At 42.8% G+C, this 27,995-nt stretch overlaps 1 protein-coding gene across 14 annotated transcripts in view; it reads left to right on the top strand.

Annotated features, from left to right (window-relative positions):
- herc2 (HECT and RLD domain containing E3 ubiquitin protein ligase 2) overlaps window positions 1–27,995 on the top strand; it is a 241,926-nt gene that overhangs the window by 91,655 nt on the left and 122,276 nt on the right. For all 14 annotated transcript variants that reach the window (XM_078222434.1, XM_078222433.1, XM_078222442.1 and 11 more), the window contains 9 exons: window positions 8,272–8,375; window positions 8,612–8,762; window positions 11,171–11,379; window positions 15,037–15,169; window positions 17,336–17,463; window positions 17,594–17,789; window positions 19,338–19,471; window positions 20,780–20,953; window positions 21,069–21,205. In XM_078222434.1, coding sequence (XP_078078560.1) covers window positions 8,272–8,375; window positions 8,612–8,762; window positions 11,171–11,379; window positions 15,037–15,169; window positions 17,336–17,463; window positions 17,594–17,789; window positions 19,338–19,471; window positions 20,780–20,953; window positions 21,069–21,205 — 1,366 coding nt within the window. The remainder of the gene's footprint in view (window positions 1–8,271; window positions 8,376–8,611; window positions 8,763–11,170; window positions 11,380–15,036; window positions 15,170–17,335; window positions 17,464–17,593; window positions 17,790–19,337; window positions 19,472–20,779; window positions 20,954–21,068; window positions 21,206–27,995) is intronic.

Here is a 27,995-nt window from a genome sequence, read left to right as displayed (position 1 = left end):
GCACACGGTCAGGCCTCTCTGGTCACAGACGGTCATGCATAGTGTGGTGTGTAGGGTGTGGTCAATGAATTAAGGCATTTGGTGCTGAGGGTTGGGATTAATACTGAGAAGCAGAGGGTGTAGAACATTGATGGGATGTATCTGCATTTAGCATGTGGACAAATTCAAAGTCATAATGGAGTATTGTAGAGTTTCTTGATATGGGACTCTGAAAGTGAGGGTGCAGGTCACCTCTAGAAAGGGAGGGGCAAGATCAACAAATGACTTGGGGACATCAACATTGAAGGGAATGGGGAGAGAACAAAGATATCCACGTGCACTATAACAGGGTCAAGATTGAATCGTTACAGGAGGGATGATAATTAGGAGGTTGTGACTGGAGGAGGATGGGAGGAAGCTAGTGGGTGACAGGGAGGTCGGAAGGTATTGGTTGCGCTCAAGTTTGCCTTTAGACAGTAATAATGCAATTGAAAAAAGTGTGAAAAAATTTATGAGAGATGGATTGCAAGACGTGGGAGGAGTTGTCGACTACAAGCTGGGCTGATTGAAGGAGCACCCTAATAATTATCTGCTTGATATTGAGAACAAGGCTGAACTGGGTACTGTTTTCATGAGTCAGGTGCCCATTGAAGGAGTATTGCATCTTCACCCGTGGTGTAAATTCATGCAACAATGCATTAAGGTTTGGGGCTACTTTTGAGCTGGTCTGATTGGATACCTTTGTCTGACAAATAGGGAGGAAGATCAAACAACAGCAGGACCATGCCTGCTGGATAGAAGCCTCAATGCACCCCAAGCCTCAATGTTCTCACTTTAATGGTCCTGGCTGTAATAACCAAACTCCTGGTGTCCAAACAGCTAGTGAAGTAATGACTTATTTATTTACAGGAAGAGAAGATTATTTGCAAGAATTATTTACAGCAAAACAACAGCAAGATCTTAACTATCAGGACCTGCTTATCCAGGCCCCATCTGTGTGTTTTAGAGTCTGCTCTCCAGCTCCAAATCAAGCACTCTGCCGCCTCATTGGCTGGGGGAGTCACATGATATGAGATTTGCCTAAACCTCAGACGAGATGGTCATTTGAACTCAGAGGTCACCATGACATCCTTCCTCCTTCAGGCCCTCTACTACGTAAAGACCTTGATGTCAATATCTCAGTCTATTAGGGGACTTCTGTTTGCATTGAGGGCAACAGAGTATCTCTGGTTGGAGTTTCTCTCGGGGGTTGTCTCGCTCCAGCCAACCTCTCCAGTGGCTTCTATTGGTACAAGGGCATCCACTGCCGTTGTTGCTTTGGCTTCTGTGGCAACAGTTTGCAAGTTCACAATGGCCTGGTTGACGCTCTCAATATTTTGGTTAATACTGATGCTGGGCATGCTTGGGGTTGGCGATGCCACTGGCTGTGGTGGAGGCTCCTTTTTTTCAAATGGCCTAAATGTTTCCTCAGAATCTTGCCCTGGCCTCTCCCCTCGAACAGTACTCGTCCAGTCTTTGTGACGACAATTCCTGAGATCCAGCTAGGATTGCTCCCAAAGTTCCTCATGAAAACTTGATCTTTCACCTGAAGTGAGATCTCTGCCTTCGAGGAACCACGATTTGTTTTTTTGGGTACCTTGCCGAGACTCCACCCTGACTGCCAAATTTGGAGAAATGAGGCTTAGTCTTGTACACAAATGACCACCCATTAGTAGTTCTACCAGGGCTATTCCTGTCGTCAAGTGTGGGTTGGTTCTATAGGCTAATATAAATCGTGCGATCTTGGTATCCATGGATGCTGGTGACTGCTTTTTCATTCTGGATTTGGAAGCATGCACAGCTTGTTCCGCTAAACCGTTTGATGATTGGGTGGTATGGCGTTGTTTTGATGTGCTTAATACCATGAAAAAGCATGAATTTCTGAAGCTCCATGCTGGCAAACGCAGTACCATTATCTGAAACCAGGACCTCTGGTACTCCGTGATGTAATTTTACAAGAGATAAGAGGTAGTGGACTTCATCTGGTATCCATCCATCCTTTTACCAATAAAAGAAATTTAGAACCCATGAAAGGACCTAAAAAATCTATATGCACTCTCACCCAAGTCCTACTCGGCCATTCGCATGGGTGCAGTGGAGCAATGGGCGGTAAATTCCATTGTCCTTGACATTGGCTACGTTGTTTAACTGTTTGTTATGTCCGCATTGATGCCAGGTCACCGCAAGTAACTCTTTGCCAACATTTTAATTTTGAAATGGTCGGGTGGGCTGTTCCTCTAATAAAAAGCATCTTCCTGGATTGGGAACATCTATTCATGATCCCCAGAGGATTACACCATACCCGCAGCTTAGTTCATTTTTTCGAGCCAAGTAAGACTTCATAGCTTCTGAAGTTTGACAACAGAACTTCCTGTTTAATATCATGTTTTGATTTTTGATATTTCAGGGTCTCTTTGTGTCCTGATCTGTTTTGCAGATATGGGCAGTTCTTCTAAGAAGTTCAGTCATTACAACAACTCTGGTACTGGTGGGGGGAGTTGAATTTATGGGCAGTGGTAGGCAGCTTAAAGCATCGGCGTTGTCTATCCAGGCTCCAAGTCCATGATCCAAGGTGTATTCGTATGCCGAGAGCAATAAGGCCCAATGTTGCATTCGGGTATAGCAATGAATTGCTTTATCATCTTTGAGTAACCATAATAATGGTTTATGGTCCGTCACAGGGCGGCAGTGTGGCACAGTGGTTAGCATTGCTACCTCACAGCGCCAGGGATCTGGGTTCGATTTCTGGCTTGGGTCACTGTGCGAAGTCTGTACGTTCTCCCCATAATTGCATGGGCTTTCTCCGGATGCTCCGTTTTCCTCCCACAATCCGAAAGATGTGCTGGTTTGGTGCATTGGCCAAGCTAAATACTCCCTCAGTGTACCTGAACAGGTGCTGGAGTGTGGCGACTAGGGGATTTTCACAGTAACTTCATTGCAGTGTTAATATAAGTCTACTTGTGACACTAATAAATAAACTTAAAACTTGAAAAAGAAAACACTTGTGAAATGCCCTGTATGTACATATTAGTGGAATTTTCCGATGCCGAAAGCGACTGCTAATCCTTTTTTGATTTGAGAATACCTCTCTTCTGCTTTGGAGACGGTCTTTGACATGTAAGCTGTCTGTCTGTTCCTTCCTTCAATGTGTGGGAATGTATGGCTCCAATTCCAAATGGAAATGTGTCGCAGGTAAGGATAGGCTCTTTATAGGGATAAAATAAACCAGTAGACTCATTGACAGAAGTTGTTGCTTCATCTGATTGGAAACCTTATTTTGAGACACTTTCCGAAACAGCCTTTGGTATTTCCTCTGTAAGGTGTGCAGGGGTGCTAACAAGGTGGCTAAATTTGAAATGAATTTACCATAAGCAGGGTGGATTTTAGCTCTGCAGTATTCCTGGGGCAGGTGCTTCCCTTATGGCTTTCACTTTTTCTTCTAAGGGGTGCAATTCTTTTGCGTTTACTTTGTAACCCAAGTAGGTCACCTCATTGGCCTGAGAAGTACAATTTTTCCTTCTCAAATACACTCCAGCATTCGTGAACCCTTTTAATACCACCTCCAAATTGGCAAAGTGTTCCTCTTCCTTGGAACCAGTGATCAGCGCATCATCTTAAATAAATTGCAACTCTGGGTAACCATGATAAATTTTCCATTGTCCACTGAAAAATTGTGCAGGCCATTGATACTCTAAATGGTAACTAGGTATACTCGTACAAGCCCTTGTAAGTGTTAATAATAACACACCTTCAGAATGACTCTTCTAATTCATGTTGTGAGTAAGCATAACTCATATGTCTGGCTTAGTAAATGCCTAGGTGCCAGCTAATTTGGCACATAGATCCTCGATTTTGGTCATGGGATATCTAATTTGGCCACTCGATTGACCGTTAACTTGTAATCCCTGCAATTGTGGACCTGCTTGTCTGGTTTGATGATGGGAATGATAGGTGTGGCCCACTCTGCAAACCGCACCGGTCTTGAGATGCCCAGATCTTCAAGGTGTTTAAGTTGTGGTTCCACCTTTTCCAACACGGAATGAGGGCCTGGTCTTGCTTGGTAGTACTTTGGCATGGCTTTCAGGGTCTGAGTATATCTTAGCCTCGAGTCCCTTTATTTTTCCTAGTGCTTGGAAAACATTGGGATATCGTTGGATGACTTTGTATAGTCCCCCCTCACTCAGCTTGAATATACCATCCAGTTTAGCAATATGTTGGAATCTGTTCCTCTCCATTAGGCTTGATCCTTGTCCAAATATGGCAATAAGCAGGAGCTGGGTGGACAGCTGTCCGGAAACTACCGGAGCCATCGTGGTTTCCTTGATTTTAAGTGCCTCTCCTGTATAAGAAACTAACCTGGCTGCAGTATTTTGCAACCCCAGTGGTTGGATCCCATCCTGTAAGTAATAAGCTTGTTCCCCGATGACGGTTGCCAAAGCCCCGGAATCCATTTCCATTTTCAAAGGACGTCCATTCACTCACAATACCAAAGTCCATGTGGTTCAGCGTCGACACATTATGCTCAGGCAACTGGCACTCCTGTGGAATGATGCTGACTTTTGTCTCTTTCCTGAACTGCTTCTACATTTATGCCTTAAGTTACCTGAAGCACTCTGCATCCCGAAACCTGCACTTCTCTGGGGCGTGGTTACCCCCACACCTGAAACTGACTTCCCGGCTTGGAGATGGAGGGCAAACCTTCAAGGGGAATATGCAATGATATCTCAAATGCTAGGAGGAATGGCGAATACAGGCTACCGACAGCACTGCCTGCTTGATGGCTTTGATGCGAATGAAGATAAGGGTCTGTTGCTGATTGGCACAGCCCAGAGAAGGCTGTCCCCCAGTGGGACAAGAGTCGACAGGGCTCAGGAAGACCCAGATGCTGATGAGGAGGGACCAAGTCCACAAAGATACTTGGTGTGACCATGGGTCTCACTCATGGAAATGAGCGAAAGACAGTGTTGCAGATGCCTTCATTCGTCTTGGGATGTGGTAGCTCATTTGGCATATCTACCATGAGGGACACATGCTGCAAACACTGGGAGGGCATTCAGTGCCGATTGCGTTTAAGGTTACTGCCGCAATCAACCGTCCCGCCTGCGGATCCTTCCAGGGTTCACCTGGGGATTTCTGCAGAATTTTACAATTGACACATCAGCACATAAAGGAGGTGACTGATGCCCTTTCTAATAAAGTTCACCATTATGTCCAGTTCCACATGGATGAAGTAAACCAGGCTGCCAGCTCTGTGGGATTCACAGCAATCTCAGGTTTCCCACAAGTGCAGTGCACCATCGACTGCGCATAAGGGGCTTTGAGAGCTCATGGCAGCAGCTGCTGAGAAAAGTAAAGTTTATTTATTAGTCACTTGTAAGGCTTACATTAACATTGCCATGAAATTCCCCTAGTCGCCACAGTCCGGCACCTGTTTGGATCAATGTGCCTAACCAGCACATCTTTCAGAATGTGGGAAGAAACTGGAGCACCTGGAGGAAACCCACGCAGGCACGGGGAGAACGTGCAAACTCCACACACACACACACTGACCGAAGCCGGGAATCGAACCCGTGTTCCTGGCGCTGTGAAGCAGCAGTGCTAACCATTATGCTACCGTGCCGTGAGAGATTTCACTCTCTCAAAGATCAGCTCAGTTGCAATTTCAGATAGCAGATCATGCCTGTTTGTGATAGGTACTCAAGGGAGCTTTTAAGTCACTCATAGGCACCACAGATCTTTGACAGCCCTCAGTTCAGAGGGTTGGCTCCTTGGTGGTAAGAGGTATGCCCTAAAATCATGACTAATAATGCCGTTCATCGTCCAGAGTGTACCTGAGGAGACATATAATACTCCACATTCAGCAACAAGGTCCTTAATAGAGCAGACTATTAGCCTCTTTAAAGATGTATTTCAGATGGTTGGACGAATCAGCTGGGTTGCTCCATTACTCACCTTGGAGAGTGTCCCGCCTCATCATTGTTGTGCCCTGCACAAACTAGGGTTGTAAAGCAGGGGATGGGGGTGTTTCCAGAGGGACACATGGAGCAGCCACATGTCTCCTTGGACAAGGAGGATGTTGAAGGTGCTGAATTTGCAGAGGGCGAGAATTCAGCCAAGCCACATGAGAATGCTGTTACACATGAACGTTGTGAAAGATGTGCCCATGACATAGTTACAAGATTCCAGGAGGGGCAAGTTGAAAATAAGTTGATTCATAAGAAAACATAAGAAATAGGAGCAGGAGTAGGCCATCTAGCCCCTCGAGCCTGCCCCGCCATTCAATAAGATCATGATTCGAGTGCAGTTCTCCTCGTGCATTGATGCAGGGGAGGCAACTTGTCATGAAAAGTCATCGATCTGAAAGTGATAACAGAGGAATGATAAATCACCTTGAGCCCTAAGAATGGGGGCATCCTTGGCAGGCTGGGGGGTATCTGGCCACTGTATAATGGGGTACGCACTTCATTAGCGCACATCCTTAAGCAACCACACACTAACATCTGATAACACAGTAAACAATTGCTGCTCTGCCCTAACTATTTCTTCATCCCAACTGCAAAGAAAGCACCAGTGGAACATTTCCATTCCCCACACTAACCATTCTTTATACACATGACTGCCGGCTAGCAGAGAATTATAACCTTTCTGCTATGGACCCATATTCAGTGGGGAATTAGTAGACTCAAACTTACTGACTTTGTAGGTGTCTGTGATGCTATTTGTATAGTGGTGTAAAGTGGTGATGCCCAATTACAGTGCCTGTTCGCAATGCTATTGGCAGCTAACAAACTCATGCAGAGTGTAAGATATTGATTTTTATGTTGTCAAGTACCCAATGATTAGTAAAGGACAAGCGAGAAATTAGCCTGATTTATATGTCTGTAATATTGATTAACTGAGCCACAGGTCAGCATGGTGGCACAGTAGTTAGCACTGCTGCCTCAAAGTGCCAGGGACCCGGGTTCAATTCCAGCCTTGGGTTACTGTGCAAACTCCGCACAGACATTCTCCTTGTATCTGTTTAGGTTTCCTCCAGGTGCTGCGGTTTCCTCCCACACTCCAAAGATGTGTAGGTTGGGTGGATTAGCCATGGTAAATGTGCGGGGTTACGGGGATAGAGCAGAGGGAAGCGTCTGTGTGGGATGTTGTGTCGGAGAGCCGGTGCAGACTCGATGGGTCGAATGGGCTCTTTCTGCACTGTAGGAGTGCTATGGTTCGAGTCTGTGGTTCATTAAAATTGTGCCATTTAGGTCATTATGATCAGGGAAGAAAAGGAACAATTTTCCCATCAGACAGTCCAAGCGACAGAGTGTTCTAACTCTGCTTGTGTAGTTTTGCTTTAACAACTTTGTCACCCATGTCCTATTTCTTTAAAAGAAAATCCTTGTCAATGTCTTTAATTTCTCATGATTCTTAATTTAAACTACACTAAAATTTATGGCCACTTTTACTAATGTAATTTACTAAAGTTATTGACTTTTTTTTTCTTTTCGCTTTTGCCTGGGACAGGTACTGTTTAATTTACATGTCGACCAGATTACTTGCCTACTTTTGGGCATGTAAGTATAGGAATTTTGAACCCATGTAATGAGATCTGCCTGCCAGTGTTCCTTGTTTGTATTATTGAGTCGTGGAAGATTCCACTTTTTAGGTGTGGAGATATTAATACTATATGTCTTCAGTTTAAATCACGGGTAGAAGTTTAAATCACGGGTAGATAGTTTTCTGATCAATAAGGGAATTAGGGGATATGGGGAGCAGGCGGGTAAGTGGAACTGATTCGCTTCAGATCAGCCATGATCTTGTTGAATGGCGGGGCAGGCTCGAAGGGCCAGATGGCCTACTCCTGCTCCTATTTCTTATGTTCTTATGTTCTTCCCCACTTCATATTTGCCTCATCTTTGCTGATAAGAGTGTGTTTGATTACATTGATGGGGAAGTAGGTGGCCAGCGATCTTGTGGCTAGAGGTGGTTGTTTTGAGACTGTAACCCTTTGGAAGGGGAAGAAGTGCTCAAAATTTGTCTCTATTTTGTATTAGTTGAGACATAAACAGCACAATCAATCCCAATTGTGAAGAGGCTGACAAACTAAATTGAGTATCCATTCACCCAAAGGACCCGTCCCAGATAAATGAGCTTGCATTGTTAATCCAGACAAAGCCAACAGAGTTGATATTTTAGAAGTGTGCTTGTTACTGGTAGAATGTTTCTTCATTTTAAATGGTGGTGATAGCAGGGTACTTTTGCTTTCAGCTCAGTTCGCTGGGGAAGATCCAGTGGTTGCATTGGAAGCTGCCCTCCAGTTTGAAGACACTCGTGAATCAATGCAAGCGTTTTGTGTTGGCCAATATGTGGAGGTACAGAAGCATTTGTTAAAGCTGTGCTAAGATCTATTCCGTTGTTGCATCAGTATTTTAATGAATGGGTTAATTGTTCTTGATTTCCATTTTTAAGAAAGTTTCTATTACATAATATGTTACTATTTGTAATGTAAGCAAAGTAAACAAAACATTTAATCATACTTCGGACCTGAGTAAGTTTTTTTGATCTATTCAATAGCTTTTTAATTTCTTTCCTTGTCTCTCCAATATAGCCGGATCAAGAAGTGGTCACCACACCTGACCTTGGCAGCTTGTCTTCACCTCTGATAGACACAGAAAGGAATCTCGGTCTCCTCCTAGGATTACATGCATCGTATTTGGGAATGAGCACTCCTTTGTCATCTCTGGAGATCGAATGTGGCAGTTAGTATGCTGACAATACATAATGCACAAAAGCCCTTGCTTTCATAATACTTTGAGGATTGCTGATGTTTTTGCGTCAAAAGTATAAAAATGATTTAACTCTGCTATTGGTAATGTCTCCTTCTCTGATGGAACATCTGCCTGTGTCACGTGGCTTAAAATATTCTGTCTTGAGTCTTACAAATTTGGCTCTTCAAAACATAAGCTTCATAATTTTGAGATTGGGCTCTTTTGCAGTTCGGACCTCACTGTATAGTTTCTACGATGATTTTGTTTTGTATGTGAATGTCAGGTGGATACCTTCTGCTTAACTGTAAAAAGGGTGGCACAGTGGTTAGCACTGCTGCCTCACAGCGCCAGAGACCCGGGTTCAATTCCCAGCTTAGGGCACTGTCTATGTGGAGTTTGCACGTTCTCCCCGTGTCTGCGTGGGTTTCCTCCGGGTGCTTCGGTTTCCTCCCACAGTCCGAAAGATGTGCTGGTTAAGTGGATTGACCCAAACAGGCGCTGGAGTGTGGTGACTAGGGGGAATTTCACAGTGACTTCACTGCAGTGTTAATGTAAGCCTTACTTGTGACTGATAAATAAACTTTTAACTTTCAACTTTAAAAGAGTTAGTTGCAGAACCAATGATGATCAGTTGAAGTATAAGGACATTGTGGCATTCAGCGAGGCTTTCTTAGTTTGCCCTGTTTAAATGGAGTCTCCTGCTGCCAGAAGACTGGAGGATAGCAAATGTTGTCCCCTTGTTCAAGAAGAGAAGTAGAGACAACCCTGGTAATTATAGACCAGTGAGCCTTACTTCTGTTGTGGGCAAAGTTTTGGAAAGGATTATAAGAGATAGGATTTATTATCATCTAGAAAGGAATAATTTGATTAGGGATAGTCAACACGGTTTTGTGAGGGGTAGGTCGTGCCTCACAAACCTTATTGAGTTCTTTGAGAAGGTGACCAAAGAGGTGGATGAGGGTAAAGCAGTTGATGTGGTCTATATGGATTTCAGTAAAGCATTTGATAAGCTTCCCCATGGTAAGCTATTGCAGAAGATACGGAGGCATGGGATTGAGGGCGATTTAGCGGTTTGGATCAGGAATTGGCTAGCTGTAAGAAGACAGAGGGTGGTGGTTGATGGGAAATGTTCATCCTGGCGTTCAGTTACTAATGGTGTACCGCAAGGATCTGTTTTGGGACCACTGCTGTTTGTCATTTTTATAAATGACCTGGATGAGGGCGTAGAAGGATGGGTTAGTAAATTTGCGGATGACACTAAAGTTGGTGGAGTTGTGGACAGTGCAGAAGGGTGTTGCAGGTTACAGAGGGACATAGATAAGCTGCAGTGCTGGGCTGAGAGGTGGCAAATGGAGTTCAATGTGGAAAAGTGTGAGGTGATTCACTTTGGAAGGAGTAACAGGATTACAGAGTACTGGGCTAATGGTAAGATACTTGGTAGTGTGGATGAGCAGAGAGATCTCTGTGTCCATGTGCATTGATCCATGAAAGTTGGCACCCACGTTGATAGGGTTGTTACGAAGGTATACGGAGTGTTAGCTTTTATTGGTAGAGGGATTGAGTTTCGGAGCCAGGAGGTCATGTTGCAGCTGTACAAAACTCTGGTGCGGATGCACTTGGAGTATTGCGTACAGTTCTGATCACCGCATTATAGGAAGGATGTGGATGCATTGGAAAGGGTGCAGAGGAGATTTACTAGGATGTTGCCTGGTATGGTGGGAAGGTCTTATGAGGAAAGGCTGAGGGACTTGAGGCTGTTTTCGTTAGAGAGAAGAAGGTTAAGAGGTGACTTAATAGAGGCATACAAGATGATCAGAGGATTAGATAGGGTGGATAGTGAGACCCTTTTTCCTCGGATGGTGATGGCTAGCACGAGGGGACATAGCTTTAAATTGAGGGGTGATAGATATAGGACAGATGTCAGAGGTAGGTTCTTCACTCAGAGAATGGTAAGGGCGTGGAATGCCCTGCCTGCAGCAGTAGTGGACTCGCCAACATTAAGGGCATTTAAATGGTCATTGGATAAGCATATGGATGATATTGGAATAGTGTAGGTTAGATGGGCTTTAGATTGGTTTCACAGGTCGGCGCAACATCGAGGGCCGAAGGGCCTGTACTGCGCTGTAATGTTCTATGTTCTATGACTGTGGAACTAGGTTGACCAGATGGCCTTGCAGCATCCTTGACTGCCATTATGCTGATCAAAGGGCATGATGTGTGAAATTGAGGGTTGCAAAAAGAAACCACGGATGGTTTTCAGCTATTTTTGAAAGTTGAGAGAAATATAGCACTTATCAGGTTAAGCTTGCGTTACTGTTTGAAAGAGCTTATCAAGCTCTTTTATTAATGTAAAAATTTGGGGTTATTTGTAGCATTAACACAATTTCTATATTTAACAGAGTGGCTGCAGTCTTCCCTTTTCTCTGGTGGCTTGCAGACAAGCCAGATTCATTACAGCTACAACGAGGAGAAAGATGAGGATCATTGCAGCTCCACCACCACTCCAGACAAGACCAAACTCTATGTACGAAATTTAACCCTCGGTGATCACACGCAGCCCTTCCTGCAGGCGATTGCAGACAACAGCATTCAAGACCACAATGTAAAGGTGCGTGTTTCAAACAAAGGCAAGGTAAAAAGCCCTACTGTGCCTGTTGCTGCTTTTAACCAAGATTTATAATAGTTAACCTGTACTTTCTGCAACATAACATTGAGATTTGGTATTAATTTGTACAGAAGTTCTTGTGTGGATGAAAGGAGACCTGGAGTACATATTTCAAAGCTGTGGTTGGACAGGAGAAACCGTGAGGGAAACCGACAGGAGAAACTAGATGGCACAGTCACAAAATAAAGGGGGGTCGGTTTAGGACAGAGTTGAGGAGGAACTTCTTCTCTCAGAGGGTGGTGAATCTCTGGAATTCTCTGCCCACTGAAGTGGTGGAGGCTACCTCGTTGAATATGTTTAAATCACGGATAGATGGATTCCTGATCGGTAAGGGAATTAGGGGTTATGGGGATCAGGCGGGTAAGTGGAACTGATCCACTTCAGATCAGCCATGATCTTATTGAATGGCGGGGCAGGCTCGAGGGGCGAGATGGCCGACTCCTGTTCCTATTTCTTATGTTCTTATGTGATTTGAGTTGATTGCTGGCCTTGTGTGACAAGAGCTGACCAGTCGCTTCAGTATGAGTTCATTTAAACTGAACTTAAAGTAATTGTAGAATCAGTTTGTGAAACTGCCCTGATTAAGGCTTCAATTTACTGCTGCTCACTGTGGTTGTAACGGCTGATACTGACGTGCCTGAAATTCTGGGCACATCTTGAGGAGCACCCAGCCATGAGCAGGTGCAACTGGTGTAAGTTGCTCTCCTGACCTGGGGATGTGGCTTGGAATATGTACTTGGGCAAATTGACTTTTGCACCAGAGAAAACAATCAACCCACTCGCTAGTAGGTGGTTATACGCTGTTATCATGGTGGATACCAAGTGGAAACTCTAGGCCGCTGTCTATGTAAAGGTTGCTTACAAATTTATGGATGCTCCTGTGAAATTGAGCCTGCTTTGAATATCATGTGTTGAATGATGTAATTTGCTTTCTTAAGTGCTCTAAGTACCCTACTTAGATGGGAGTTAACTTGCACTGCCCTGTATCACTGACATGATTTATTCATTCATGGAATGTGAGTGTTGCTGGCAAGAACAGTGTTTATTATTGCCCATCCCTGATAGTCCTGGAGAAGGTAGTGAGCCACCTTCTTGAATGCAGCTGAGTGGCTCGAAAGTTCGTTCGGAAGGCAGTTGAGAGTCAACCACATTGTTATGGATCTGGCGTCTTATAAGGAGCCAGACCACACAGATTTCCTCTCTTATACTACATTAGCGAACCAGATTTTTTTTTGATAATCTGGTATTTTCATGACCACCATGAAAACTCAGCAGGTCTGGCAGCATCGCGGGAGAGGGAAATAATTATTTTGAGTCCAATATGACTCTCCTTCAGAACTGAAGAGTGGTAGAAATGTAAAATAAAAGCAAAATACTCCGAATGATGCAATCTGAAACAAAAACAGAAAATGTTGGAAAATCTCAGCGGGTCTGACAGCATCTGTGGAGAGGAAATAGAGCCAACGTTTCGAGTCTGGATGACCCTTTGTCAGAGTGGTAGAAATGTGATGAGTTTGGTGTGATGTTGAGCATTTCTCTACGTCAAAGGTGCTATATAAATGCATGTTGGTGGTCGTGCTGCTGCTTATTTCGAACAGATCTTTGTGAACGAGATGGCTATCATGTTCTAAAGGCATCTAATTGGTATCTTGGACATGGGATTGGGGGAAGAATATATTCAGGCAGTCCACCTTTTTAAAAAAGAGAAACCAAGTATTTTTTTAAATTCATCCTCGGGATGTGGGCTTTGCTGGCATGGTACACCCACCGTGCTGTTAGGGAGGAAGTTCCAGTGACACTGAAGGAACAGTGGTATATTTCCAAGACAGGGTAGTTGGGTGGCTTGGACATGAAGCTTCAGTTGGTGGTGTTCCCAGGTACCTGCTGCCCCTTGTCCTTCTAGATGGTAGTGGTCATGGGCTTGGAAGGTGCTGTCTAAGGAGCCTTGGTGAATTCCTGCAGTACATCTGCTAGATGGTACACACTGCTGCCACTGTGCTTCGGTGGTGGAGAGAGTGAATTTGTGGGTGGGTTGCTAATCAAGCGGGCTGCTTTGTCCTGGATGGTGTCGCGCTTCTCGAGTGCTGTTGGAGCTGTACTCATTCAGACAAGTGGAGAGTATTCCATCGAACTCCTGACTTGTGCCTTGTAGATTGTGGCCAGGCTTTGGGGAGTCAGAGGCTGAGTTACTTGCTGCAGGATTCCTAGCCCTTGACCTGCTCTTGTAGCCAAAGTATTTATATGGATATAAATAGTTCAATTTCTGGTCAGTGATAACTCCCAGGATATTGATAGTGGGGGATTCAGCATGGTAATGCCACTGAATGTCAAGGGACGATGGTTAGATTCTCCCTTGTTGGAGATGATTGTTGCCTGACATTTATGTGGTCACAAATGTTACTTGTCACTGTCAGCTTGAAGATTGTATTAGTCTTGCTGCATTTGGAAGTAGACTGCTTTCGTATCTGAGGATTTGCAAATGGTGCTGAACATACATCCCCACTTCTGACCTAATGAAGGAAGGAAGCAGCTGAAGATGGTTGGGCCTCGGATATGACCCTGAGGAGCTCCTGCAGTGATTCTTGGAGCTGAGATGATTCACCTCTAATAACCTCAACCATCTTCCTTTGTGCCAGGTATGATCCCAACCAGTGGAGAATTTCCCCCGGTTCCCATTGACTCCAGTTTTGCTCGGACTCCTTGATGCCACATTATCAAATGCTGCCTTGATGTCAGGGGTGATCACTCTCACCTAACATCTAGATTTCAGCTCATTTGTCCTTGTTTGAGCCAAGACTGTAATGAGGTCAGGAGCTGAGTGACCTTGAGGGAAGCCAAGCTGAGCAGTGAGCAGATTATTGCCAAGCAATTGTTGATGACTTCTTCCATAGCTTTGCTGATGATCAGGAATCGACAGATGGGGTAGTAATTGACATTGTTGGATTTGTCCTGCTTTGTGTGTACAGGAAATAACTGGGCAATTTTCCACATTGCCGGGTGTTGTAATGTACTGGAACAGCTTGGCTCAGCGCAAGGTAAACTCTGGAGCACAAATCGTTAGTGCTGTTGCTGGAATATTGTCAGGCCCTAATAGCTGTTGCAGTATCCAGTGTCTTCAGCTGTTTTTTGATGTTGCGTTGAGTGAATCAAATTGGCTGAAGACTGGCATCTGTGATGTTGGGGACCTCCGGAGGAGGATGAGATGGATCATCTACTCGGCGCTTATGGCTGAAGATTGTTGCAAATGCTTCAGCCTTATCTTTTGCACTTATGTGTTGGACTCCCCCATGAATGAGGATGGGGATATTTGTGGAGCCTTCTGCTCCAGTGAGCTACATTATAGAAGTTGAAACTTTAATTTTCCCTTTAAAAAGGAATGTAAGATCTAACTTTTGTTTGCTCAAACAAATTATGTAAAAAAAAAAGTAAAACTGAGTAGAAACTTCTGATCATAGAATCATAGAATATCATAGGAACAGTTTTGCTGAATTTTTTGATTGAGTGGAATTTTGTGCACTGTTCTATAAATCATCTTTTTGTTTAATACCACTGTTCCTGTATTATTTTGTTTATATTGACTTGCTTATGTTCCATTGGCAGGATTTCTTGTGCCAAATAGAACGCTATTGCAAGCAGTGTCACCTGACTACACCGATCACTTTCCCTCCTGAGCATCCCGTGGAAGACGTAGGGCGATTGCTGTTGTGCTGTCTCCTGAAGCACCAGGATTTAGGTTTGACCCTTTGCTAACTCTGAAACTCCTGTTCCTGAAAGTAGCATCAGTTTTAATAATTTGTATGCATATGCTGAACCTCTGATGAGTCTTAAAAACCAATGTCAGAATCATTTTTTTGCAGGTGGCAGGCATTTTTAGGTCTGAACAGATCTCATCTTCCAATCTTTTAACCCTTATTATTTACGTTAAATATCTAGAGCTATCAAAGCACTTTTCACTTCTTATTCTCTGCTATTTGAGACTGCAGCGCAATGTCCTTACTGATTTGTAATATTGCCATTTCTCTCTTCCCGTCTATGTGGTTCTTTTATTCATGTAATTGGCTTGTATATTTGATTTGATTTATTATTGTCACATGTATTAGCATACAGTGAAAAGTATTGTTTCTTGCGCACTATACAGACAAAGCATACCGTTCATAGAGAAGGAAATGAGAGTGCACAGAATGTAGTGTTCCAGTCATAGCTAGGGTGTAGAGAAAAATCAGCTTAATGCAAGGTAAGTCCATTCAAAAGTCTGACAGCAGCAGGGAAGAAGCTGTTCTTGAGTCGGTTGGTACGTGATCTCAGACTTTTGTATCTTTTTCCCGACGGAAGAAGAGAGAATGTCTGGGGTGCGTGGGGTCCTTAATTATGCTGGCTGCTTTGCCGAGGCAGCGGGAAGTGTACGCAGAGTCAATGGATGGGAGACTGGTTTGCGTGATGGATTGGGTTACATTCACGACCTTTTGTAGTTCCTTGTGGCTTTGGGCAGAGCAGGAGCCATACCAAGCAGTGATACAACCAGAAAGAATGCTTTCTATGGTGCATCTGTTAGAGATCCCAGAGCAAAACTCTGGCTCAATAGGTCGTAACTTTTATTTTTTGTTCAGAGACATAGGTGAACAGAGTTACTGGACTGCCGATTAACTTTTAACAAAAGAACGATTAACCATAGTACATTACTCCTTAATTCAAACGACCCCTTCACAGATACACACAGATCCAAAAGGATTACACAAGTTACAAAATATTTTATGCTCTAATGTTCTCAGTAATCCATGTAAACCAATAGGCGACATGTGGTCAAACATACTTTGAAAGGTGCCACTCCAACTTCTGTGTATTTCTCATCAAATCTCCCCTGATGCCTCCAACACTGTTACTCATTGTTCCCACTGGAACTCTGACTTCTACACGAGTATTTCCAAACTCCACTCTTGAAGAACATATTTGGAAATCTTGTCCCACATAAGTCTTTCTCTCAGATGCCTTCACCAAAGATCCGCATCCAGGATTTCAACCTCTCCCCTCTGCTTTCCTCTGCTCTGAATTGCCACATGCATTCAAGCTTCCATAAAAGCTTTCAGGTACCCAACCAGGCCAGCAGAACACCACTGCTTCACCGGCTGTATTAAGGTGTCACCAACCTAAGGATTACTTCAGATGTCTGGTTTCTCACTAGCCGGCCTTGCCAAGTCTTCGTCATGCAGCTCTGTCTTTAACTGGGAGCCTTTTTTTGCCTGTTTCTTCAACTTTAGCGAATGATACCTTGTTTCAGTTGTGCTTCTAGTCCCTTTGACTTCAGTATCCCTGGAACCTTTCTTTTTATCTCCTGGTTTCTAGAACTATTTATTCTTTAGCTATGGGACTTACTTTCTGCTCCTTACTCCATTGTCCTGCCTATGCTGGCATATTTTTGTGAGAGCTGCTTTCTTCTCAGATACCTGGTTCCAACTGAACCACAAGTGCTAATGCTTCTCAGTTTGGACCCTTGGTTGCTAAGCAACAGCTTAGTTTCTTTTACCTCTATAATTGTTTTTGCATTACAAATCTTTGATTACAATGCAGGCACAGTTTAAAGTGAAACAAAAACCCACAGACAGGCAGGTACCTTTGTTTAACATGAACCCAGCTAAAGTTTGAACGTCTTCTTACCACACAAGCACAAAAACACAAATTAAGCTTAAACTTTTACCTTTATTCCCAATGCCCACAAATATAAATATCAAGTATTTAAACTTGCTCTGTTTCCTGACAGTTCGATATGTTCCCCGTGATCTTGGAGTTGCTGATCGCAACCATGTTCCTGTCAGGCATTGAATTAAACCTCCTGTTACAAAATGAGTTCACCTTCTGGCTTAAATCTAATGTGCTTTTTTTCCCCTGTATTATCTTGATTCAGGCCATGCAGCTTTGTCTGTTATTAATCAAAGTGCCCTCGGAGTGGAGCAAGGAAAGCTCAGAGTTTTACCGAAATCAGTGGGTGATGTTTGTCGAGTAGTGTATCAAGCCAAATGCTCTTTAATAAAGGTGAATAATATATTTTATATACACTTATCAGCCACTTCTTTAATACTTTCAATGTTACTTTCAAGTTGCCATCCTGTTGACCATGTTATTTATTGCGACCTGATTGATTTGTTGTACGTTTAAAACCTAGACCCACCAAGAACAAGGACGCTCGTACAAAGAGGTGTGCGCGCCAGTCATTGAACGTCTGCGATTTTTGTTCAATGAGCTGCGGCCTGCCGTCAGTAATGACCTATCTATTATGTCAAAGCTGAAACTATTAAGCTCATCGCCTCGGTGGCGGAAAATCACCCAGAAAATCATCCGTGAACGGAGGAGGATGAGAGGTAACTCTGAAGGTGCCAAGGGCTATGGGGAGGGTGCGGGAGTCTGGTTTTGAGATGGAGGATCAGCCGTGATCATGTTGAATGGTGGAGCAGACTTGAAGGGCTGAATGGCCTACCCCTGCGCATATTTTCTATGTTCCTCTGCAAAATTAGCAATTATCCCTCTTGGAAGATGGAAAAATAAAACATATCACCCAAACAGAAGGCTCGCATGAAGTCTGCATATTTGCACTTGTATATCATGTGTACGCGTGTGCTTCATATTTTTAACATAATATACATGCACAAAATATATTTGAAAAATAAAAGGCCAGCATTTAATCAAAATATAGTGAAAATAAACTTTATTGAAGTAACTTTTAGGAGCAAAATTGCAGTTTTTCAAAAAGGGGAGTGCAGTTAACTTCATGGCAATATCTTTGTTAATATTAACTTTAAACATTAATTTTTAAAATTATTTTTGTATAGCCTGAAGTTCTTCATTGAGAATCAAACATTTAATCGCTTAGTACTTTTTCTGGAAAAACTAAGATGTTGAAAATTAGATTTAAACATTCCGCTTTTAGACAAATGAGTGCAAAGAATATCATGAAATAACTACAGAAGTTATTTGGTTTAGTAAAATAATAACAATATTTTGTCTTTCAACACCACCTTAACCTTCTGGGTGAGAGAGGAAGTAAATGCAATTGATTGACCCTGTAGATTTTTTTAGCGATGCAAGCTTAGTGATTTAATTGACAGACTAGGTTGTGCAAGTAAGCAGGACTCCTTAATCCAGACTAAACTAGTAAACTAGTTTACAGTTTACTAGTTAACTAATGGTTAGCACCAGGGACCCGGGTTCGATTCCCGACTTGGGTCACTGTCTGTGTGGAGTTTGTACATTTTCCCCGTGTCTTCATGGGTTCCCTCTAGGTGCTCCAGTTTCCTCCCACAGTCCAAAGATGTGCAGATTAGGTTCATTGGACATTAAAATTAACCCTTAATGTCCCGGGATGTGAGAAGTTAGAGGGATTCTAACTAAGGGTAAGAGTAACTAAGCGGGGATAGGGCCTGGGTGGGATTGTTGTCAGTGTCAGTGCAGACTCAATGGGCCGAATGGCCTCCTTCTGCACTGCAGGGTTTCTATGATTCTATGAATACCTAATACTCCATGATAGCATCAGTTGAAACTAAGGTTCAGATAGTCGAGTTCACTTTCCTGCAATTCTGCCACCAAAAACCTGGCTCAAGAATTTTCATGATTTGCACATTTGAATTAATATTGCCTGATGTTTGTATTAATTTTTTTAATGCAGAAGTATTGCATTCATGAGTCTTGTTATATTTGACTTGTAATTTTAAAATAAAATCGCACATCTTTAGCCCACGTTGAATATTTATGATGATGATTGTGAATGTGCTTCAGTTTCTTTATGTTCTGATGCACCCTGGCTTTTTGTTTGTGTATTTTTAAAATAAACTTTGGTCCCTTTTATGGAAAATGACCTGTGGTCTCTTCTCTGAGCCTGTTCACAGTGCTGACTATGTGGCTACTCTTCACAGTTCCAAAGAAGTCTGAATCTGCTGATGTGGAAGAATCCAAGATTGAAAACAGTGAGAGTGATATAGAAGATTCTTGCGTTGTGCCACTTAGTCCTGGAGGTGTGGATAAAAAAGCCATGCCAGTGAAATCAAAGGTGAGAATGGTGTCCTTATCTGAGGAAGGATGTCCTTGCTATAAAGTGAGTACAGCGAAGGTTTACCAGGCTGATGCCTGGGATGGCAGGTCTGTCATATGAGAGACTAAATCGATTAGGATTATATTCACTGCAGTTTGGAAGAGTGAGAGGGGATCTCATAGAAACGTATAAAATTCTAACAGAGTTAGATTGGGAACATTCTTTCTGAATCTACCCTAGTCTAGAACTAGGAGTCATAGTTTAAGGATAAGGAGTTAACCTTTTAGAACAGAGGTGAGGAGAAATTTCACCCAGTGGGTGGTGAATGTGTGGAATTCACTACCACAGAATGTAGTTGAGGCTGATTTTAAGAAGAAATTAGATATAGCTCTTGGGGCTGAAAGGATCAAAGGATATGGGGGGGAAGGGGAGATCAGGATATTGAATTTGATGATCAACCATGATCATAATGAAAAGCGGAGCAGACTCGAAAGGCCGAATGGCCTCCTCCTGCTTCACGTATACTATGTGGTTTATAAACCTCGAAGTTGTCATCGTGTCTGAAATTTGTGAGTTTGGAAACAAATGGTGAAAGTATATCAGCGTATATCATTCTGAAAAATAATACTTTTTATATTTTACGGTCAACTAAATTAGGTTTAATTTGTATTCTTCAACTATTTTAATTCTTTCTTGTTTCAGAATCAAACTGAGTAGATCTTTCTTGCCTTTTTCCTCTTCTCTACATACACTCTCTTATTTTAATTGCACATCTTTTTATCTTTCTTTATGTTCTGTGCATTCAGCCTTTTTTCTCACTCATTCCAATTCAGGTGTTCTTGGAGACTTGATATACTATTATGGGGAGGCGATGGCGTAGTGGTATTGTCACCATCTGCCGTGGTGGGTTCGAATCTCACCATGGCAGATGGTAAAATTTGAATTCAATAACAATCTGGAATTAAAAGTCTATTGATCACCATGAAACCATTGTCGATTGTTGTAAAAAGTCATCTCGTTCGCTAATGTCCTTTAGGGAAGGAAATCAGCCACTCTTGATCTGGCCTACATGTAATTCCAGACCCACAGCAATCTAGTTGATTGACTCTGAAATGGCCGAGAAAACCACTCAGTTCAAGGGCAATTAGGGATGGGTAATAAACGCAGGCCCGGACAGCAATGCCCGCATGCCCTGAAGGGATTAAAAAAAAAATGGCAAATATATTTGGCTGCAGACAAACTCATGTACTTTTGAAATTTTGTATCTTAATTCTGTAAATAACATGCCATTCTAATTTAAATGATTTATTCTGTGTTGTGATTCAGGATAAGTGGCAACCCCTTCTTTCTTCTGTAACAAGTGTTCACAGATACAAATGGCTAAAACACAATGTTCAGAGTTCCTTCCCACAATCTGCATTGATGGCAAATATACTTGACTTTGCGTTGAAGGAAGAGCCAATAGATGTGGAGAAAATGAGAAAATGTCTCTTAAAACAGGTGAGGCAGATTTTATTGTAAGGTTACAATATTGAGAAGATTTAACTTACTGTTACAATTCTTCAACTTGAGGACAAGTTCCAAATATTTATTGATCTATTGTTTGCTTTTGCAGCTGGAGAGAGCTGAAGTTCGACTGGAGGGAATAGACACAATGCTTAAACTGGTATCAAAAAGTTTTTTGCTTCCATCAGTGCAATATGGCATGTTATGTGGTTGGCAAAGACTCATCCCTGAGGGGATAAATATAGGGTAAAAGTGCTTATTTTTAATTTTCTTTTAAAGGATCACTTGTATGTCTGCACTCATATTTGAAAGTGGATAGAAACTGAGAGACCATCTTAGCACAGTTTATGGCAGATATGGTAGTGTCTTGTAATTCAAAGTCATGTCATCTATTGTAGAAATAATATCCTTGGTATGAGCAATCTTGCGGTTCCTTTTTTATTGCACAGGAAACAAATTTCAACGTTCATTGGAACTTGAAAAAGTGAACAGACCCGTTGTCCAGAGATCCTGGGTACCAGAAACCTTAGGCACTCTTAGTTGACTTGAGTCCAAACAGTGCGAGACGCCATGCGTAATCCAATACAAGGCCTTTAATAACTTGTGCACAAGGAGGACCACCTTACAGTTGTCCTGCAAGTGTTTCTGAAGTTACAGAAAAACAACCGAGCAATTATAGTCAATTACAGCAAATCAGAAACAAGCAATTTTTCTAATCCTTCATTTGCATACATATTCGCCAATTAAATCCAGGCTTTTCGCGCTTTCTCATTCGATGAAAAACTGACTTCTGCTAATCCTTCATTTGCATAGCATACCCCCATATCTTGCCTTTGGTATTTGTTATGGAAAACTCTGATCTTGCTCATCCTCTGATGAAGGCTGAAAAGCAGAATGTTATGGGGCCTACGCAGATGAAGATTAGCCTATTCATGCTGAAATAGCAGACACTGACTCCTTTGAAGATCAGTATACTGATAAACATTTTCCACTCCTGTTACAGAGAAGGCATGAAACTTTAATTTGAACAGTTTAACTTCCGCACAATTTAGCTCCCAAGCCATGAAACTTCAATCCGAGCATTTTAACTTCCACAGTCAGACCAACAGCTATTTATCAGTTTGACCACAGCAGGTGCACACTTACCACACAAATAATAGATCTCAGTTGTACATGCACTTTAATTTCTACGATTTATACAGGAAAAATAAGTGGGAGATGGGATTGGATGCCGTAGTCACAGTTGCACAGCAGCAAATTAGGGATGTGATAATAGGGTGCTTTGAAAATTATAATCAGATTCGGCAGAGTTAATTAAAGGGAAGTCATGATTTGACAATTTAGAGTTTTTTGAGGCTGTAACTAGTAGGATGGATGCAGGGGCATCAGCAGCTGTAGCAAATTTGGATTTTCAAAAGCATTCGATAAGGTGCCACCCGAGATTGTTACACAAGATTGGGGATTTGGGACCATGCGTTGGCCTGGATGAGGATTTGTTAACTGACAGAAAACAGAAAGTAGCGAGGTGTCATTTTTGGATTGGCAGATTGTAACCAGTGGGGTGCTGCAACGATCAGTGCTGAGGCCTCAGCTATTTCCAATCTGTATCAGTAACTTATCTGAGGGGACTGTGTGTAATGTGAATTAGCTGATATTACAAAGATAAGTGGGAAAACGCTCTGTGAGGAGGGCACAAACAGGGTGCAATGAGATTGATAGGTTAAGTGAGTGACCAATAACGTTGCATTTTGAGTATATCGTGGGGGAAAAGTGAAATTATTCGCTTTGATGGGATGAACATAAAAGCTGACATTTTTAAAAGATACAGTAAGAAGTAGCACAACACCAGGTTGAAGTCCAACAGGCTTTTTTCAGGAGCGCGAGCTTTCGAAGCGTTGCCTCTTCACTCACCTGATGCAAGAGCAGCGCTCCGAAAGCTCGTGCTACCAAATAAACCTGTTGGACTTTAACCTGGTGTTTGTGAGACTTCTTACTGTGCCCACCCCAGTCCAACGCCGGCATCGCCACATCATTTTTAAAAGATGAAAGACTAGCAAATGTTGGTATTTGGAGGGATTTGAGAGCCCTTGTTAACAAATCACAGAAAGTTAACATGCAGATACAACAAGCAACTCAAAGACAAATTGGATGTTAGTCATTATTGCCAGGCATTTAGAATAAAAACAAATGCTACAATTGTACAGGACTTTGTGAGACCACACCGAAAGTACTGTGTACACTATTTTAGTCTCCACACGTAAGAAAGGACATATTTGCCTGCTAAGGGTTGCAGCAAAGGTTCACTAGATTGATTTCTGGGATGAGGCAATTATCTTATGAGCAATGAAAGGAATTTTATTGTCTTAAATTTGGAAGGAAGAGAAGTGATCTCTTTGACATCTATCCGATTCTGGGAGAGCTTGACGGGTAAATTCTGCAACGCTGTTTATCCTTGGCTGGACAGTCTAGAAGCCTAGGGTTTACAATTTCAAGAGAAGGGTTCAATCATTTTGGACAAATTAGAAGAAATTGATTCACTCTGGATATCGTTGGACTTCTTAACTGAGAGGACAGTGGAAGCTCAAACATTGAGTATATTCAACACCGAGATCAGTAGTTTTTTGGACACCAAGGTAATCAAGAGATGTGGGGTTAGGATTGGAAAGTGAAGTTGTGGTAGAAGATGAGCCATAATCTTGGTGTAGGCTCAAGGGGATGTATCTGTTCCGATTATGTTCTTATTTTCTTATTGACACAGCTGTGATGGGTTGAATGACTTCTGTTCTGTAATTGTATAACTAATTAAGAATTTCCTGTCTTGTGTTATAAGGCCATGATTTAACATGACCTCAAGTCCAACATGTGGTTAAGTGCTTTGCAGCATATTGCAGGGTTGGAGAGTAGGAGGACCTGAGCAGTCACTTGGTTTGGACAGGAAGGGAAGGATTTGGCACCGACTGCTAGTTTCAGCTTTTGTGGCAAAGAGGTCACAAAAGTTGTTTTTGGAGGTGAGGTTGGAAGAAGCTGGGGAAAGGTGTTTAATGTGTGTGGCAGCTAGTGTAATAAAACATTTCATTTGAATTATTATACGTAGTTATTCTCCCATTTAGAGTGCATTCTAATAGCATGTTTTTGTTTTAGCGCAGTTTATAAATGATGAATTTTACCCAGATAGTACTGACTCCGTTTTTGATTTAGCATGGTTACTGTGCATGTACTGTGTTGTAATTGCACATTCTTGGTCTGTTCCTTGTTTTAACAAACCACCTCCTCTTCTGATCTCTATGCTCCTTCTTGCTCACTGCCTCTATCTCCCAATCCCCTTGCTGCTTCCCTCTTGCTGGCAGTGGCTTGGGGAGGGGCAGTGAGCAGGAAGCAACAAAGGGCAACGGGAGAGGGATGGGAGTGAACGGAGCAGTGAGGTGGTAAAGAAGTGGCAAGTGGGAGAGAATGAGGGGGTCGGGAGAAGTGGCAAGAAGGAGAGCCTAGCGATGGTGGGGAAGTGAGGGGCCTGTTAGTAAGGATTATGAACTAAGAGGAGTACTAAGCTGAAAGATGATTTTTGGGCTATTTAGTTTCAAGGCAGCCAATAAGTTTAATGTAAAAATTATAGGTTAGACATAATTTTATATCCAAAGATTTTATAGTCCAAAGATGTGCGGGTTAGGTTGATTGAGCATGCTAAAGTTGCCTCTGTCTTCTGAGATGCATGGGTTAGTGGGGAAATATGTAGGGACATGGGGGTAGGGCCTGGGTGGGATTGTGGTCGATGCAGACCCGATGGGCCAAATGGCCTCTTTCTGCACTGTAGGGATTTTATGATTCTATGAAAGTGATTTTTACTTAGCACAATTCCGTTTAACACGCCGTTTCTTTAGGAACACATTAGGAATGCCAAGTGAGTGTTATCTGTTGAAAAAAAAAATTATATAGAATGTACAACACAGAAACAGACCATTTGGCTCATTAAGTCTATGCCTGTATTTATGCTCCATTTGAGCCTCTTCTCATCCAGTTCTGTCAGTATATATTCTGTCAGCTTCCCCTTGGTGTGTGTCTCTATACAATTGGTGTCAATGACTCCCTGTGATACTAAGTTCCACATTATTCCTCACCAGTATATGTAATACAGATGCCCTTGGGGTTTTGGAGTTTAAATTTGAATGTCTGCTTGCAATGCTGAATTAATTGATCTCTGCTATTAAAGGCTATGATTAGTGGAAATGTGTACCATCCTGCTCTTATCTTCACATCCTCTTTGACTACAGGCAAGGTTCCAGAGGACTGGAGAATAGCTCCATGCTGCCTGTCGCTAACTAGTCCATTTTCTTCCAAATGTGTATACTGTCCCTCAGTATCTTCTTCAAAAGCTTCCCCACCATTGACATCAGGCTCACCGGCCTATAATTTCCTGGATTATCCCTGCTTCCCCCCTCCCCTTAAACAAGGGAACAACATTCTCCAAGTTTATTTAGAATCATGAGCTTCCCGAGCGCTGCTCCCTCATCAGGTGAGCGCTCCGAAAGCTCGTGATTCCAAATAAACCTGGTGTTGTGAGACTTCTTACAGTAGTTTATACGGACTTTAGTATTGCGTTTGACAAGGTCCTATATGGCAAATTGGTACAAAAACTAAAATCACATGGGATTCGGGGTGGGCTGGATAGGTGGATACAGAAATGGCTTGGTTATAGAAGACAGAGAGTAGCAGTGGAAGGGTGTTTTTCAGAATGGAGATCTGTAGCTAGTGGTGTTTGCCAGGGATCAGTGCTGGGACCTCTGTTGTTTACAGTATATATAAATGATCTGGAGGAAAATGTGGGGTGTCTGATTAGTAAGTTTGCAGATGATACGAAGGCTGGTGGTGTTGTTGATATTGCTGGAGATTGTCAGAGGATACAACAAGATATACAAGATTGGAGACTTGGGCACAGAAATGGCAGATGGAGTTTAATCCAGACAAATGCAAGGTGATGCATTTTGGAGGATCAAATTTAGGTGTGAATTATACTGAAAATGGCAGAACCCTTAGGAACATTAACATACAGAGCGATCTGGGCGTGCAGGTCCACAGTTACCTGAAAATGGCGACACAGGTGGCTAAGGTGCTTAAGAAGGCATATGGCATGCTTGCTTTGATCAGCTGGGGCATTGAGTACAAGAGTTGGGAAATCGTGTTGCAGCTATGTAAAACCATTTGGAGTATTGTGTGCAGTTCTGGTCACTTCACTACCAGAGGAAGCTTTAGCGAGAGTGCAAAGAAGGTTCACCAGGATGTTGCCTGATCTTGAGGGTGTTGGCTATGAGGATAGGTTGAATAAATTAGGATTATTTTCACTGGAAAGACGGAGGCTGAGGGGAGACCTGATAGAGGTCTGCAAAATTATGAGAGGCATAGACAGGGTGGATAGTCAGAGGCTTTTTTCCAGGCTGGGAGTGTCAACTACAAGGGGGCACAGGTTCAACGTGAGAGGGGGAAAGTTATAAGGGAGATGTGCGGTGGAAGCTTTTCACGAGGAGAGTGGTGGGTGCCTGGAACGCGTTGTCAGAGGATGTGGTGGAAGCAGGCACATTAGCAACATTTAAGAGGCATCTGGATGGGAACATGAATAGGGAGGAAATAGAGGGATACAGACCGAGTAAGGGCAGAAGTTTTTAGTTTAGTTAGGGCATCATGATCATCAGGCTTGGAGGGCCGAAGGGCCTGTTCCTGTGCTGTACTTTCCTTTGTTCTTTGTTTTAGAAAGCACCTGCTACATCATGATAACTTAAAATTTGGTGTCCATGAATCTGTTGTTCAGCCTAAAGTTCTCTGTGGGTCTTCATCTGTGAATGTGAAATTTGTATTTTCAATTTGGCATACTGTATGTACTCAGGTAATGGTTGATCTCACGTAAAGGTCAACCCCTGATCTTTGACTAAAAGGTCCAAACTCTTTGTACTTGACACCTGCTCGCTGCTGAAGTCAAACCTGCATTGGTGCAAACCTACTCATAGATCATAGAATCCTACAGTGCAGAAAGAGGCCATTCGGCCCATCGAGTCTGCACCGACCACAATCCCACCCAGGCCCTACCCCCATATCCCTACATATTTTATCCACTAATCCCTCTAACCTACACATCTCAGGAAACTAAGGGGCAATTTTATCATGGCCAATCAACCTAACCCGCACATCTTTGGACTGTGGGAGGAAACCGGAGCACCCGGAGAAAACCCACGCAGACACGAGGAGAATGTGCAAACTCCACACAGACAGTGACCCGAGCCGGGAATCGAACCCAGGTCCCTGGAGCTGTGAAGCAGCAGTGCTAACCACTGTGCTACCGTGCCGCCTCATTGATGGAATCATAGAATATCACAACTGAAGATGACTGTTCATCTTCTCATGTCTGCACGTGTCGACACATGATATCAAGGCTACTGCCTCACTGCTTCGTGCTGTGTTCTCGCTAGTCTTGCCCTGTAATATGGCAAAATGGTCTCAAGAATGAACGGGAGATACATTAACCGATTCAGACTTGAAGTGGATGAGATTGCAGAGCAGACAGATAATTGCGCAAAAGCTATCAAGCTATCGGAGAAGAACGTTGGAGATTGGAGGATGCTCTCTACACAGTTTGGACAGATACCTAAGAGTAAAAGCGTAGAGGGAAGCCTAGCACGTGGCCGCAGTTGCAGAATGAAGTTGAAAATATGTCAGTGAAAATCGCCAGAATGAACTCGCGGATCTATCTGAATTTTCATTCTGAAACAAGCAAGAAAATTAGGGATTGCAGATTCCACCGATGGTGTACCAAGTTTATAAAGCGAATAATTTTGTACTACGACAGAAAATTTCACAGCATCTGCCAGGAGAACTTGGTGACATGCTTATCGCATTGCAGCGGTTTATAATCAAACATCGCCAAAAGAGATACAGATTGAAACTCGGTCTTGGGAACATCAATGAGACACCCATAAATTTTGACTTGCCAGTCAGCCAAATAGTGAGCAAAGTTGGAGAGAAACCGTGTCAGTGAAGATAACTGGCCATG

The sequence above is a fragment of the Mustelus asterias genome, chromosome 10 (genome assembly GCF_964213995.1).
Source record: "Mustelus asterias chromosome 10, sMusAst1.hap1.1, whole genome shotgun sequence".
Classification (NCBI taxonomy): Eukaryota; Metazoa; Chordata; class Chondrichthyes; order Carcharhiniformes; family Triakidae; genus Mustelus; species Mustelus asterias.
This window is presented reverse-complemented; position numbering and strand designations above follow the sequence as displayed.